Source organism: Colossoma macropomum, unplaced genomic scaffold (genome assembly GCF_904425465.1).
Source record: "Colossoma macropomum unplaced genomic scaffold, Colossoma_macropomum, whole genome shotgun sequence".
In the NCBI taxonomy this organism is placed as follows: Eukaryota; Metazoa; Chordata; class Actinopteri; order Characiformes; family Serrasalmidae; genus Colossoma; species Colossoma macropomum.
Genome location: NW_023494789.1, coordinates 42,144,813 through 42,160,271, shown reverse-complemented (window position 1 = coordinate 42,160,271; position 15,459 = coordinate 42,144,813). Strand labels below are relative to the sequence as shown.

General features: G+C 39.5%; 1 protein-coding gene across 7 annotated transcripts in view; it reads right to left on the bottom strand.

The window, feature by feature from the left end:
* Positions 1-15,459, bottom strand: part of rptor (regulatory associated protein of MTOR, complex 1) — a 189,873-nt gene that overhangs the window by 100,108 nt on the left and 74,306 nt on the right. For all 7 annotated transcript variants that reach the window (XM_036571374.1, XM_036571377.1, XM_036571376.1 and 4 more), the window contains exons 5-7: positions 11,465-11,623; positions 9,520-9,666; positions 557-732 (exon numbers count right to left, since the gene is read on the bottom strand). In XM_036571374.1, the coding sequence (XP_036427267.1) occupies positions 557-732; positions 9,520-9,666; positions 11,465-11,623 (482 nt within the window). The remainder of the gene's footprint in view (positions 1-556; positions 733-9,519; positions 9,667-11,464; positions 11,624-15,459) is intronic.

Genomic DNA, 15,459 nt, shown 5'->3' with positions numbered 1-15,459 from the left:
CTTCCTCCACTGCTCTGAAATCTCTCTCGCTCGCTCCCTCCCACTTCTTTCTATCTTTTTCCAAGTCAGTGTACTGAGATATTTTCTCATCTCTCTAAGAGTGAGACGGTTCTAATAAAGTGGCCAGTAAGTGGAAGTACATGGTAGGTGTTTCTTATAAAGTGGCCAGTGAATGGAAGTATAGGGTGTTTCTAATAAAGTGGCAAGTGAGTAGAAGAAGGTAGGCGTTTCTAATAAAGTGGCCAGTCAGGAAACACAAGGTAGGTATTTCCAATAAAGTGGCCAGTGAGTGGAAGAAGGCGGCAGGTGTTTATAAAAAGAAAAAAAAAAGTGGCCAGTGAGCGGAAGTATTGGGTAGGTGTTTCTAATGAAGTGGCCAGTAAGTGGAAGGAGAAGGTAGATGTTTCCAATAAAGTGGCCAGTGAGTGGAAGGAGAAGGCTGGTGAGTGGAAGCACATGGCCAGTGAGTGGAAGTATAAGGTAGGTGTTTCTAATAAAGTGGCCAGTGAGTGGACTAAGAAAGTAGACGTTTCTGAATTAAGTACGTGTGTCTCACCAGCGTAGGGCAATTTTGATGGGTGTGGTCAAGCAGGAGGTGAAAAGGTCAGCTGGAAGGTCAGGGTTCATGGGCAGGAGCTCGTTGGCCTCACAGGCTGCCAGCTGGATGCAGTTCTTCATGGATGGGGGCAGTGGCATCTGGGCGAGAGGATGGTTCGGGTTTATCGCTGCCACCTACAGGACAAACATGCATCAGAATATTTAGTGTTTACAGTATATCAAGTTTCTTCTGAAATGAAGGGTATTAATAGAGCAGTAGCAGCCTCTACTCTTCTGGGAAGGCTTTACACTAGATATTGAACACTGCTGTGAGATTTGATTGAGCATTAATGAGGTCAGGTACAGGTACTAGTTCTTGATCTCTGACTCATCCCAAAGATACAGTATAGAACTCCATCACTCCAGAGAATGCAGTTTCACTGCTCCACAGCCCAATGCTGGGGAGCTTTATACACCTCCAGCCCAAACTTGGCATTGTGCACGGTGACCTCATGTTTCAGATGTTTCAGAGTACCTGGTCTATACGTTAATGCTTTTCTATGGAGATACAAGCTGTGGGTGCAACTGAATGTCTGTAATAGTTTCAAGTGCTTAAAGTATCTGAATTCACTCATTAGAAGCTCTGGAGGCTTTGGAAAAACATCACTACGCTTTCTGAGGTAGACCAACAAAATGCCTCCTTTGGGGGGCTGCAACTTTTACATGCCTTCAATTTTCTCACTTAGAGTCAGAAAACGATTTGTGCGTCTCAGAGAGAGAGACAGAGACACACACAGAGAGAGAGAGAGAGAGAGAGAGAGAGAGAGAGAGAGAGAGAGACAGAGAGAGAGACAGAGAGAGAGAGAGAGACACAGAGAGAGAGAGAGAGGGGGGGGGGAAGCAAAAAAAGAAAGAAAAAGAGAAGGACAGGACAAGAGAAACAGAGAAAAAGAAAAAGGGAAAAAGATTGAGAGAATGAGTGAAAGAAGAGAAAGAAAAAGAAAGAAAAGAGCGAGAGAGAGAGAAAGAAGTGAGAGAAAGAAAGACAGAGAAAAAGCAAAAAAGGAAAGAGAAAGAGAAAGATGGGGCAAAAGAAACAGACAAAGAAAAAAGGACAGAGAATGAATGAATGAGAGAGAGAACAAGAGAATGAGTAAAAGAAAGGAAGAAAGAAAGGCAGAAAAGGACACAGAGAAAGAGACAAAGAAAAAGAGAAAGAGAAGAAGAGACAGAGGGTGTGAGAGCGTCATTAAGCATTTTTTCCTGCTCTTTCTTTCTCTAATCTGTTGCTCTTACTTGTGATGTGATTAATGAACTACATGTCAGCAATGATCCATATAATAGTCCAGCATGTGATGCTGTTACGTTTGGGCAACATATGTAACCTGTAAGGGTTAAAACAGAGAAAATGCTGAAGTCTGCAGTCGTGCGTCCCTCCAGGACCAGAGCACTGAGCTAAAACACTGAATGTCACTGTGCTTGGACGTTTCTAAAGGTTGTTTTATTGATGTGAAAGAGTCTGAAAAGTTCTTATAAAGTCACTGTTCTCAGTTTCAGCTATTTAAGGACTTCAACAGACAAGAAAACACACAAAACTCTTTATTTAATGTGTTATAACTGAGTTAAATGCATTTAAGTAAAAATATTCATAACACAGTGGTTTATAATCATATGCAGATAATCAATCAATCAATCAATCAATCAATCAATCAAATCGCTGTAGATGAATGTATAAGTCCTTAAGTAGGAACCTTAAAGCAAATGTTAGTATTTATTGCAACACACTTAATTTTGCACATTTTAATGCACAGTTACTGTTTATTTACTGAATTTTACACATTGGGGGAAAAATTAAACATAACATGCAGCCTGTGCAAAAGTTATGGCACATTTTATATTTTATGTTTCATTTTGGAGCATTACGTTAAATTTTTCCCTCTCTATCACTCAAATAAATAGACATTTTGTACCAGGATTTGCAGGAAATTGTCTATATTTAAGTGTGTTCTCCATAGAGGATGCATTGTTTTCACTTAGAACATCAACAAAACAGGGTTTTGTTAAAATATATGATGGCATCTGTGTTAAAAGCATTCATACAGCATGTTGAGTATTTGCTAGGAAGTTTTTAAATAGAGACATAAGCAGAGACCTGTCTTCTATTAATTATTCAAAGAAATATGTAATTATTGAAGCAATTTAAATTGTATTATCTGTCAAAACTTAAAAAAAAAAATCCTATTAATAAAGTATAATATAAACATATATAAGTGTCAAATATGCAAAAATTCAAAAATGAGAACATGCAAATACTTCCACATATCTCTGTACGTTAATCAACTCTTTGAATTAAATTTAGAGGAAACTTAACACTACAGTCAATATTAGTTTATTAAAAAAATACTTTTAAAATTGTTTTGTGTACCAAAAGACTTGATTCAATTCGTTGATTTAACACGTCAATGTTTATGTTGAGTTCTATAAAGATAACGAAGGCTAAGATTCACTTTAATGACTAGATACCAAAACACTTATTGTTATGCTTTTTATATATCATGTAACAAGTATCAAATGCAAAAAGTAAGAAATCTAACACTTCTAAATATTTATGTGTGAGAAAATTAGACAACTGCAAACATGCACACAAACTTTTCTTCAGTCTAATCACTCCAGTCTCCGTATAAACGCCAGTGGTGGCCTTTGCGGAGAGCAGAACGGCTCAGTGTGCAGAAATATGTAAAACATGTTTGTGTACAAATGAAGGTAAAAGACCCGAATAAATCAGGGCTGGTTTAAAATGCAGCTGCTGTCACCTCCGTCTGAATTAATGGGCCAACTGGGATGCCAAAGCTCATCTCCGAACGCTTCCGTCTTCCTTTATTTCACCGCCGCCCTCGTCTTTAGAAGACGCAGCGAGCTTTTAACAAAGCGGCGCGATCCGCGCGCTCCAAACAAAACACGGCATTTTTCAGACGCTAATATCGCCATAATGCCCGGCGCTGCAGACCCGTCCCCGATGGTGAACGTGGCATATTGAATATTCGAGATGGAAAATGCAAAAACGCCCACAGTAATTAACACATTAGCATATTTGTAGTGCTAACGAATTAGCATGCAAATCAAGCGATCTGAATTGGCGCGGCTCTGCTGGGAGGTCACGAGCAGGAATTTAATTATGATGAATATATTGGAGAGACAATAAATTCATTAGAGGGAGCTTATGGCCATACAGGACCTTAACAACACACGCACAACGCATTTCAACAAGAATTTTGAAGCTGCTTCTGCAGGTGCTAATTGAATAATAATTCATTAGCATATCTGATTGCTAAGTGTCACTATATGTGTCTCACTAGATGAGTCACATTCTGTATAAATAAAAATAATGCGTGGCCACGACTTAGTAAGGCATGGGAACAAGATAATTAAGTCGTGGCCACAACTTAGTAAGGCATGGGAATGAGATCCTATTGCACGGTCACAACTTAGTAAGGCACGATCTCGTTCTCATGCCTTAGTAAGTTGTGGCCATGACTTAATTATCTCATTCCCACGCCTTTCTAAGCCACACATTATTTTTATTTTTATGGGATGTCACCAGCAGGGCTCCATACTTTTGTGATTTTGCTGATTGCTTCAATCATCTCTAATTTCATGTATGCATCTCTGGCTTCCTTGACTTCCCATAATCTACTGTTAAGCACATTTTGTTAAATTTATTTTGTCTGTTATTTTTCCATAAATCAGTAACACGAGAGATCACCCGGCAGCATTCCTTTTAAAATGCTCTCGTCTTCTTCTCGGTCCACCTCTCCACTAGGGCTGTGTGTGTTTGTTTTAGGGGATATCTGTCATGATACCACATTAATATTTTATTATATTATATTTGTTATTTTACCTGAAAAAAAAAACATTTTTTGCAACTTTTCAGGTACTGAAAAAGAACATTTCTGGTTAAATTAAATGGAAAAAAAAGTTGTGGCAACATTCAAAATATTAGCGCTAAATTTGGTTTTCGCAGCCTACATCAACAAACTTCTTGAGGTTCTAAAACACACACACACACACACACACACACACACACACACACACAATCTAAGCCACTTATCCCCTTGGGTCGCAGGGGGTGCTGGAGCCTATCCCAGTGGTCACAGGGCAAAAGGCAGGAAACACCCTGGACAGGCGGAAGCCAATGATTTGCCAGAAAATTTGCCAACCTGTCCACCCCTTCAGAACCACACGTTCTATACTTTTCCATACTGCATAGGAACCCTGAGTACTTTTTTAATTAATGAAGGCCATTATCAATAAAAAAAAGAAAGAAAAATAGAAGAAATGGAAGTGCTGTTCTCTATTACCCAGTTTAGTTTCTACATTACTGAGATGCCTAATCGAGCAGGACTGCTGTGACTGAGGGAGCTCTGAGTTCAATTCAATCCAGGATCATTACTTAGCAGACTGTAAAAACTACTATGATTCCAGGATCAAAATCATGGATCTTGTCTGTAATCACCCAATACAGCATCACCCCAGATTAAACTAATCCAGCTCCAACAGGACTTCAGACTGAGACTTACTGCTGTTTAAAGTGTGATACTGACAGTTATACCAGTCAGTGAAGCACTTTAACTAAACCTACTGAAGTAGAAAATTATATGGGCTAATATTATCGGGTATCTGAATTTTTAGCCCCATAAATCGATCAGAAAATCTTTATATCGGTCCGACTCTAAAACAGACGAGTAGAACTGGAGGACAAATGGCTTCACAGTGTGTGTGTGACTGATATGGTTATATAAGGTTTTATCACTGTGTAGTGGGGACTCCCCACCAGAGCTTCCTCCTGCATTAGTAACAACCCTCCAGAAGCATCTCTCTCTCTCTCTTTCTCTCCCTCCGCCTTTCTGTTCCTCATCTCTCTCATGCGCCTGTTACGGCTCCAACAGACAAAATACAAGTATTAGTGATTTTATATCCACACATTGTTTCTAACACTCTTTGCAATGTATTAGAAACACATTGATGAATTTTAATGTGACACAGTTAAAGTTCAGCCTGTATTATTGGGACCAAACTGGCTTATTTGCATATCGCAGTCTTCTACAAAGTCAGTATTACAAAGACCAATATCGAAAATAACCACTAACAACTGATATATCGAGAAGTCCCTCACTTCTATCAGTCTCCTGCCTTCTCTCTCTCTCTCCTCCTGTCTGTCTGTTCTTCATCTCTCTCATATACTCATCAATCTTCCTCTGGCTCAGTAAATTAAAACCTAATTTCTGAACCACATCCATTTCTCTCTCTCTCCGTTTTACCCCTCACTCTCTTTCTCTTTCCCTCTCATACATACTCCTGCACTCATTTATCCTCTCTCTCTTCTTTATCTCTTTCTTTTTTCCTCTCTATTTTTCTCCATTTCTTCTCTCACTCCTTTCTTCTGTCTCTTTCTCTCTCTATTTTTTTCCTACATTTCTCCTCTTCTTTCCCTCTGTCTTTTCTTTTTGCTCCTTTTTTCCTCTTGCTCTCCTTTTCCTCTTTCTTTCTTTCTCCCCTTTTCACTCTCTCGTTTTCCTCCTTCTATCTCTTTCGTTTCCCTCTCTCCTTTTCCACTTTCGCTCCTCTATTGCTCTCTTCCTACACTCCTCGTTCTGTTTTCTTTCAATCCTTTTACCACTTCCATTTCCCTCTCTATCACTCTTTTCCCTCCCTTTTTATTCTTTTTTCCTCTCTCGCTCTCCTTTTCCTCTTTCCTTCTTTCTCCCCTTTAACGTCTTTCCCTCATTTTCCTCCTTCTATCTCTTTCATTTCCCTCTCCTTTTCCACTTTCGCTCCTCTATTTCTCTCTTCCTACACTCCTCGCTTTTTCCTTTCAATACTTTTACCACTTCCATTTCCCTCTCTATCACTCTTTTTCCTCTCCCTTTCATTCTCTCCATTTTTCCTCTTTCCTTCTTTCTCCCCTTTTCACCCTTTCCCTCATTTTTCTCCTTCTATCTCTAATCCCTCTCCTTTTCCACTTTCACTCCTTTCTTGCTGTCTTCCTAGTTTTCTCTCTTTTTTCTTTCTATCCTTTTACCACTTACATTTCCCTCTCTATCACTCTTTTCCTCTCCTTTTTTCCTCCTCCTATCCTTTTCCCTCTCTTCCCCCTCTCTTGTTCTCCTCCACCTCCTCCCTCCTCTGTTCCACTGCCTCTTTGTTCTCTCTCTGTCAAATTCCTGCATCAATCTTTCTGGGTAAATTATAACCCACTTTCTACACCACATCCATTCCCCTCTCTCTCTCTCTCTCTCTCTCTCTCTCTCTCTCATCAGAACTCACCACAAACTCATTTACTTGCTCTCTAATAGTCCGTTAATAACCCGAATGAGAGCAGATCCAGCTGTAAACGAACATTATTCCATTCAGGAATAATAAAGTCAGGCTTACAGTGTATGAGCACACGTTCATGTATTCGGTCACGTTAGAACCTAAATATTAAATATTAAAAAAAACGTTACATAAGGCTAGCATGTAAAGCATGTTAAATGCTGCAGGAAGTGTGGGCTGACGGTGGTCCGTGAACTGGAAAAGTTCACATTAGTGCAATGAGGCTGAAGCGTACTTCCTTCACCTGTCTAACGACGTTACATGTGAGCAGAAATCCTGGACTGGCACTGGGTCAGTAACTTAAAGGGTCATTCAGGCCTAAAACTGGTTTAACATGTTATTTGTTGTGTTGTATTCAGTGGTGCAGCTCTGCATCCCTCAGCCTCATCAGTTTGACAGAATTCACGATTTTATATCGTTTTTGTGTTTTTGTTCATCAGCGTTTCCTCACTATAATACCCAGAATGCACTACACAAATGCATTATCCACAGTGAAAACCTAACTCTGCTATTTTAGACGTTTTCAAATGTATTCCTCTGCATGCTGCTGAGTTTTTGCACAACACCTCCTAAAAAGGTAAGACTGCACCCATACATTAAAGGGCCCATAGCAGGGAAACAGAATTTCCTTCACTTATTTCAAATGAAAGAGTCTGATGTAGTATGTTTCCATTCACTCCTCATCAACACAGCCCATATATCGCTGCTGTCGGAACAACCCTCATATCTCCATTTTTGTCCTTTTTACAGGTTTTGACAAAGTTGCCCTTTACACTGTGTGCAAATTTCATGATGAATGGACCATGCCCAATATGCATACGCTGACACTTGTTTTGATTTTTCTTAGCGAGTTTTAGGCTTCAGTCGTTTTCTGTGCGTTTCCAATAAATATGTGATAAATTTGCGTTGAGCTAACTTTATATTTTAAGCTTTAGGCTGAAACAAACTTTGGTTTGAACGCATATAGAAATTCACAGGGTTAATGTTACATAAACTACAGCTGATGTGGCCTGGGTAAACTAATGGGTTATGTAGACATACAGCTCAGTTAACTTAACCTTAATACAGGGGCTTTGTGTGTACACTTACATTACATGAGCAGGAATAAAACTACCTTAAACAGGCTTAAACTAAGTATAATATTAAGTTTTAAACTAAAACAAGCTATTTTTTGAACTTATCCCTGCTGAAAAGCTCCATAGAAACCATTAAGTGTTTCTTTTGGTTTCTGATTGTTTTGTAATGTGTTTTGGCTCATGAACGGCTTCTAGAATGAACAGCCCATTCTGCAATCATTATTTTTGTGATGTCAAAAAAAACCAAAAATAATAATACATTTAAATATATCCACCTATTCTGCCTACAGCGGTTTAGCCCCAAGCAGAAAAATTGCAGGACATTTTAAATGTATCTTTTAAACGTGACTGATACGCGACATCAGTCTAAACAGATCAGCTCCTAAACTGACCCGCATGTGCAAAAGAACAATGCGTCACGTTGCTTCGAGTGGCGGCTCATCCAGAGGTAAACAATCACGACTGCCAACAAACCCCAGTCGCTCCCAGAGGTTTCAGCCTCATCTTCGCCAGCATCACAGGAGCCATCATGAAGCTTCACTGACTGATAGCTGGGCTCATCACCCAGAATGTGTTCAAGCTCGCCATTAAAAGGTCACTTCTTTGGTTCATGTCATTCTTTAAACTCTGCTTTCAGACTTTAAACTGTTCTTTGACGCTGCAGCCTCATCCTCCTACAGCCATATCAACTGCTACACTTTTATTTTATTTGATTCTTGTTATTTAAACAGGCAACTGGTTTAAAATATTAAAATGCCAGTTTGGCCCATTAAAGAGTAGAAAATGTTTATATTGCAGAATCGGAAATAAAATTCATGATATTTCTAACACACACACACACACACACACACACACACACACACACACACACACACACACAAATACAGGCCAGCAGTTCAATTCAATTACTGAACTACTTTAACAGCTGAAGCAGGAGAAAAAGGGCATCTCTCTCTCTCTCACTCTCTCGCTTGCCCGTCATGCTCTTAAGTGTTATTGATGAGCAGAGACCCACACTCCTGCTTTTTCTCCTCCTTTATCCCTCATTCCTCCCATCACTCTGTGACCCCTGAACCTACAGCCATGAAGAAAGAGAGCTGGGGTCTCATTTTAAAGAAAGAAAGAATGAAAAAGAGAGAGAGTGAGACAGAAAGAAAGTACTGAGAGATGTTTTTTGTGAAATGTTTCAGCAGGAAAAACCTTTAAACTCCCTGCAAAGGCACAACAAAACACAAAGACATGTATCCATCCATCCATCCATCCATCCATCAATCCGTCCATCCATCTACTGTACATAAAAGACAACCATGTGTTCCTGAGTAAAGACAGACTCTATCACAATAGCTACATTTAGAGCCAGTTATTTATTCAGCCTAATGAAAAACTGCAGAACAGACTCAGTTTATATCACAATACCTACATTTAGAGTCAGTTATTTATTCAGCCTAACGAGAAACTGTAGAACAGACTCAGTTTTTCTAATCTGCCTAGTTTCGATTAGCTACAAACAGCTCGGCATCGCAGCACTACACACCTCCAGCTCCTGCTCCCTCTGCAGGGCGAACTGTTTAAAGGATTTGACGATGATGCCGGCGTTGGAGCAGTCATAAACAAAGATAGAGGGACTGCCCATCCACGTCTGCAGGTCATAGATGGAGAGAGGGATGTACTGTGTATAGTTCTGAAGGAGAGAGAGAGAGGGGGGGGGGAAGATAGGAAGAGAGATTCAATACGATGTGGTTTTGCAACAGAGTGAGAAAGAAAATAATAAAAGTCCATTTAAACAGAAAATATTCCTGATGCTACACAACTAGAAACATCTTCAGCTCACAATCATTCTAAATGCATCTAAATCTTGTTATTAATTTTGTTTTACAGCTTCCTTTGTTTCTGTGTTTCTACATTTATCTGCAAGTAAAACTTGTGGCTACGTTCACATTACAAGCCTCATTGTTCAGTTCCAATGTTTTGCTCAGATCCAATCTTTTCGAACTTGATTCTAATATCCATGTGGGTAAGTGAGCCAAATCTGCCATTAATGTGAACCCGTGTCCTGAAACGACCCACACACGCACATCCTAATCAGTAACGTCACAATAACGGACAACGTGCGTCATAAACAAAGAACAAACTAACCAGCAGAACGAGTTTTCATCACAGAGATAAATTACTCTGATTAGCTCCCAGCTGTTTATTATTAGAGTGAGATGAGGGTGAAAAGGATCGGATGCTTTTGTAGTGTTTGCTAGCTCAAACTTCAGTTTTAGCACTGTTGCTGCATTAATGCTGAATGATGGCGCATTCACAGTAAAATATAAAACAATGAAAAACACGAATTCTGATGTGATCAGGCTTCATATCTTCTTAAAACCCAGTTACGTAGTTTTTACGAAGATTCTGACATTCATCAATGTTTTCTTATTTGGGATTTGTTCTTAGGTAAGAACAGAATCTACACACACTCAAGAGCACAAAGGTGAGAACAGTTCTGCGGTTTAACAACACATCATGAATCAGACGTAGACTTTTTCTTAGGACCTTTCTCAAGAACTTAAGAAAAAACTTAGATTTAAGAAATTGGAAAATGAGGCCCAATGTTCTCCATAAGTCTCATGGCCACAAATCAGATGTGTATCAGATCTAGGACAACACATGAAAATGGCTCAAATCTGATTCGAAAATATCACCACTCGGCTCTGAAAACATCTGATCTGTGTCGGATTTGTGCCACTTCAGTCAGCTAATGTGAGCGTAGCTTTTTGTATGTGGTCTTAGATCGGATACATATCTGATTCATGGCCATGTGACCTTAAGTAGAAGTCTCACATCAGAATTCATGTGTTTTTGTTTTTTTGTTTTTTAATACACATGCAAATCTTTCAGTGTTAATTTGGTAGCAGCGCCGAAACTGAAGTTAGAGCCATTAAACGGTGCAAAAAACAAAACATCTGACACTTTATGTATTTCCTCTCACATTAATTGTGAACAGCTGAGAGCAGATCAGAGCAAATTTGCGACAAAGAGACTTCTGTTGATTAGTCTGCTGTTCATGACGCATGTGGTTCATTCACATGACATCACTGATTAGGATGTGGTCGTTTCAGGACACAGGTTCACATAAGTGACGGATGTGAATCACTTACCAGCACAAATGTGAACTGTCAAGTTAGAAAGATCAGAGCAAAATATCTGAATTGAGCAATGAGGCTTGTAATGTGAACATAGCCATAATAATAAGTGGCTCAGATCTGATTTGTAATAATCCGATTTGTGTCCACAGAGCTCTGAAAACATCAGATCTGGGTGACATCAGATTTGTGCCACTTCAGTCTGGTAATGCGAACACAGCCTTTTCATCACCACATTCATTGTAAACTTTTGAAAGGCTGAGCTGACCTGAGATCAGTCTCTGCCACTGGAGTCCTGATGAATATAATAAAGCAGAGCTGATCTGAGACCAGCTGAATGTGCGTGAGTACCTTGTTGAAGACCCATATCTCTCCGTTGACGGTGGGTCGGGGGACTCCGTGTCCGTTATAGTGGAACAGGACGCGTTCTTCTTTAGCGTTCCTCCGCAGAGACGTACATAGCTTCTTCACCTCATCCACCGTGGGGTCCAGACTCTGCTTATAGCGTGCCTAGTGGACAGGAGGAGAAATTAGAAAAAGCAGATTAGAAAAAGCTCGAATTTAACCAGAGAGCGCAGCAGCGGACTTTACTTTTTACAAAGAAACGTGACGGAACCATTTCGGAACCTTTGCTTTTAAACATGCAAGAGTGGAGTGACTAGAACTGCTAATGTTCGCATGTCTGAAAGGTCTTCACAGCCAGAAGATTGGAAAAGTTCAATCTTAGAACATGTTTATGGTGACTGAGGAGTGATTTAACCTGGATAAAAGCAGCGCTACAGAACACACAGATTTTACTTTTCTAACAGCGCTTAAATTCTACTTTAGGGAGCGTACAAACTCTCTGTATCAACCTGCTAATTTTCACCTGTAATCTGCTGTTACGGGTCTCGTTATATGAACTGAACAGCGCCTCTGTTCTGGGGCCTTGTTCTAATGCAGATGAATGAGCACTACCTCACTTTAACTAGCCACTTCCACTAGGGATGATGGATGTGACGCAGTTGTAATTACAAATGTTCCAGCGTCTTTAATGTGAGCTGTGGAAGTGGGTTTGATTTGGATTGAGATCATGCTTGGCTGTCTGAGCAGAATGTTGATGAGCGAAAACATAAGCAGGTCCATTACAGCTATGAGAGAGAGAGAAGGAGAGAGAGAGAGGGAGCAGACTTAGATGGAGCTGCCAGGTGCTTGGGATGTGCATTCTGACTCCTTTCAATATTTGAGCATCTGTAAGAGTTAATAATCCAGCTGGGAAGAAAAAAGATCAAAAACAAACAAAGAATAAATGACTTCAGGCAACATTAGCTCCGAGCTGAGGGCTCACTTTTTTCATAATGACACTAGAGGTTAACATCTGAAAATATGTTTTTTTATACAATAATAGCTGAAGGTAATTGATAGGTTTTTATCTTGGATGAGTAAGTGAGGCTGCATCTTTAGATGAGCTAACTAACTGGTACAACTCTGGATTCCAAGCGAGAGAGCGAGAGAGAGAGAGAGAGAGAGAGAGAGGAGCGAGCGAGCGAGTGAGAGAGAGACAGAGAAAGTGAGTGAGTGAGAGAGGGAGTGAGAGAGAGAGAGAGAGAGAGAGAGAGAGAGACTGACTGACAGTCAGGCTGAAGCTGTAATGGTGTTCAGGGTGAGTCTGTGCTGCACTCAGAGAGGAAATGAGCTTCACTAAAGCTTCCTCATTCAGCCGTAATGGACACAGAGACGACCAGAACAGGTCAGAAACATCCGGCCGGTGATCAATCACACGCGCTTACTAGCTCAATTACGAAGTTCCAGCTCATTTTTTAATCATTCATTCACTCATTCATCTATCTATCCATTCATCCTCCCATCCATTCATGTCCTGCTGTCTGACTGACACATATAAGTCGGCTTTTTTGCTAATCAGTGATTAAAGGAGGCTGTTCTGAAATATTAGTTAGCTGTAGTAAAGTTTTAAAACATACTGCTCAGCCCTTACATGGAAACTAAGCTGCTGAATTAACTGCTTTTGTCATCAAAACCAACACATTTACATATAACAGCCTATAATAATAAGCTATAATACAGGGCAGCCAATCAGAACAGAGCTCTTTTACATATATCAGTATTTAAGACACAGTAACAAAAACAGCCTTTTATTTCTGATACATAAACTTACACAGATGTCATAAGTAAACAACAAAGAGGAAAATGTGGTACATTAGGCCTTTAAATCAGGGCTGCCCAAAGTGTGGCCTGCGGGTCAAATTCTACATGTGTGTCTATATATATATATTATATATTATATATATATATATATATATATATATATATATATATATATATAGGCTTTCTTGATATTATTAGAATTATGAACTTCTACAGCTTTCTCAGTCATTAGGGAAACATCAGTTTACTTATGGCCTTATACTAATAATTTTAAATCTATGAAATTATAGAGCACTAGCATTATAAAAATATTTGATGTGTATTTACAACAAAGTTGGTTTTATAATACTGAAAACGGAAACTTTTGAACGGCAGTGTAGCTATATTATAATTAATTATTATAATTAACTGCATACAATTACTTATACACAAATTCATAATTGCACAGTAATGTAACATAACACTCAATATTATATAAAACTGAATGTTATATGTGATCATTGTTATCACTGTATGATATGTATTATTGTATTTGTTAATATCATGTCATTATATTATCATTGTTATATATCATTCTTCAGCAATAACATTCAGTTCATAGTTTAAACAGGTTTGAGTCTGCACGCCTCTATAAGGACAAAAACATGGCAGAACAAGACAACACACAACTTTCCATCAAACTCAAATCATAATAAAGTACCTCCTCTTCTACCCACAACACAAACATGGTTTGTATTTTAACTTTAAAATCTGCCTATTTAACACGATCCCTCCACTCGGTTCAACGTGATACGGGTCCAACGTGCTTAAACAGAATGTAAGAAGAGGCGTCAGAGGGCGTTCAGACCACGGGGGACCTTAATGTCCACTCATTTAGATCAGTTCCAAAAAGACGAGGGTAGAAACGGAGGAGAGGAAGGAGGGATGAGTCAGAGGTGTGATACAGGTGGCAGGAAGGAAAAGGAATGTGTGAGAGTGTAGAGGAAGAATTGGATTTCTTTCTCTACGTCCCTTCCTCTCTCGCTCTCTCTCACTTCCTCTCTCCATCATGCAGATCCATCTGTTCAGTTCTACAAAGAAAACAGCAGCGGATTCATCCCTCGCTCACACTCTCTCCTCTTTCATCAGGATGTAAAACGCCTGGCGGTTTAAGAGGTTAAGAAAGCTTTTCCTTCTGTTACAAAGATATCATTTCTGAGATGGGTTTAATTGCGCTTAAAGGGGTAAATAAATTATACAGTTGAAATTCATACTTAAAAAATATGGGACACTTTAATTTTTTCCTCGTTTTTAGTCATTCAGAGTGGTTTGGTGTGAAATGCTCTATTCTAGAGAAACTTAAAGAGTCAGAATTGTTCACAGTGGTGGTAATCGGACCCACGTCCACCTCTAAAAGCTCCCTCACACAGAGTTATTACATGAAATGGTTATGAATACACTGCCTGATGACTGAGACACTGTTTTATGATAGTTTTGAGAAGATATGGCCTTAAACTCCATTCATGGTGGAGGGATACATGCTGCGTGCTGTGAGGCAAAATAGTCCCCAAAGAAAAAATATTTTTTTCAGATTTTCCACTATTTTACCATCATCAACATCCCATATACTTATAAAAATACTCTATTTCCTCCCCGTTTTTACAGCTGGTCCTCTAACTGCCGGAATCCAGCGAAGTGAGCAGTGGCTGACAGTGTGGTGAATGTGATTAGGCTGAGTAGTGAGTTTAAACGGGCCTGATATGAAGCTCTTATTGAATTAGCTGAAAGGGAACGAGCAGAGTGATGCTGTCTCAGGGTTTGGGTGTGGAACCTGTTATTCGAGTAGCAAGGATGGAGGGATATCATCATCAGCCGAGGTATAAAGCACAGGAGAGGCTGCTTCCTTAGCACAGGAGCTCTGAGGCTAGTGAAACTGATACAGAAGTCACAGTTATTACATAATCGCCCAATCAGAATTACTTGAGATGATCACAGTTAAGTGATCTGACTGCAATAATCTACCATTTTCACAATAATATCAATCCACAACAAATATAATGTGAACTGAGTGTGTTGGGTTGAGGCAAATAAATATAAACAAAAGAAAGCCGTGTGCATGCATTGAGACATCACAGGGCTTTAACTGGAACTCCACCAATTTTTCAAAAAACTCGACAAAATTAAGTGGTTCAGATGTAAACAGAGTCATTCAGAGTGGTTTG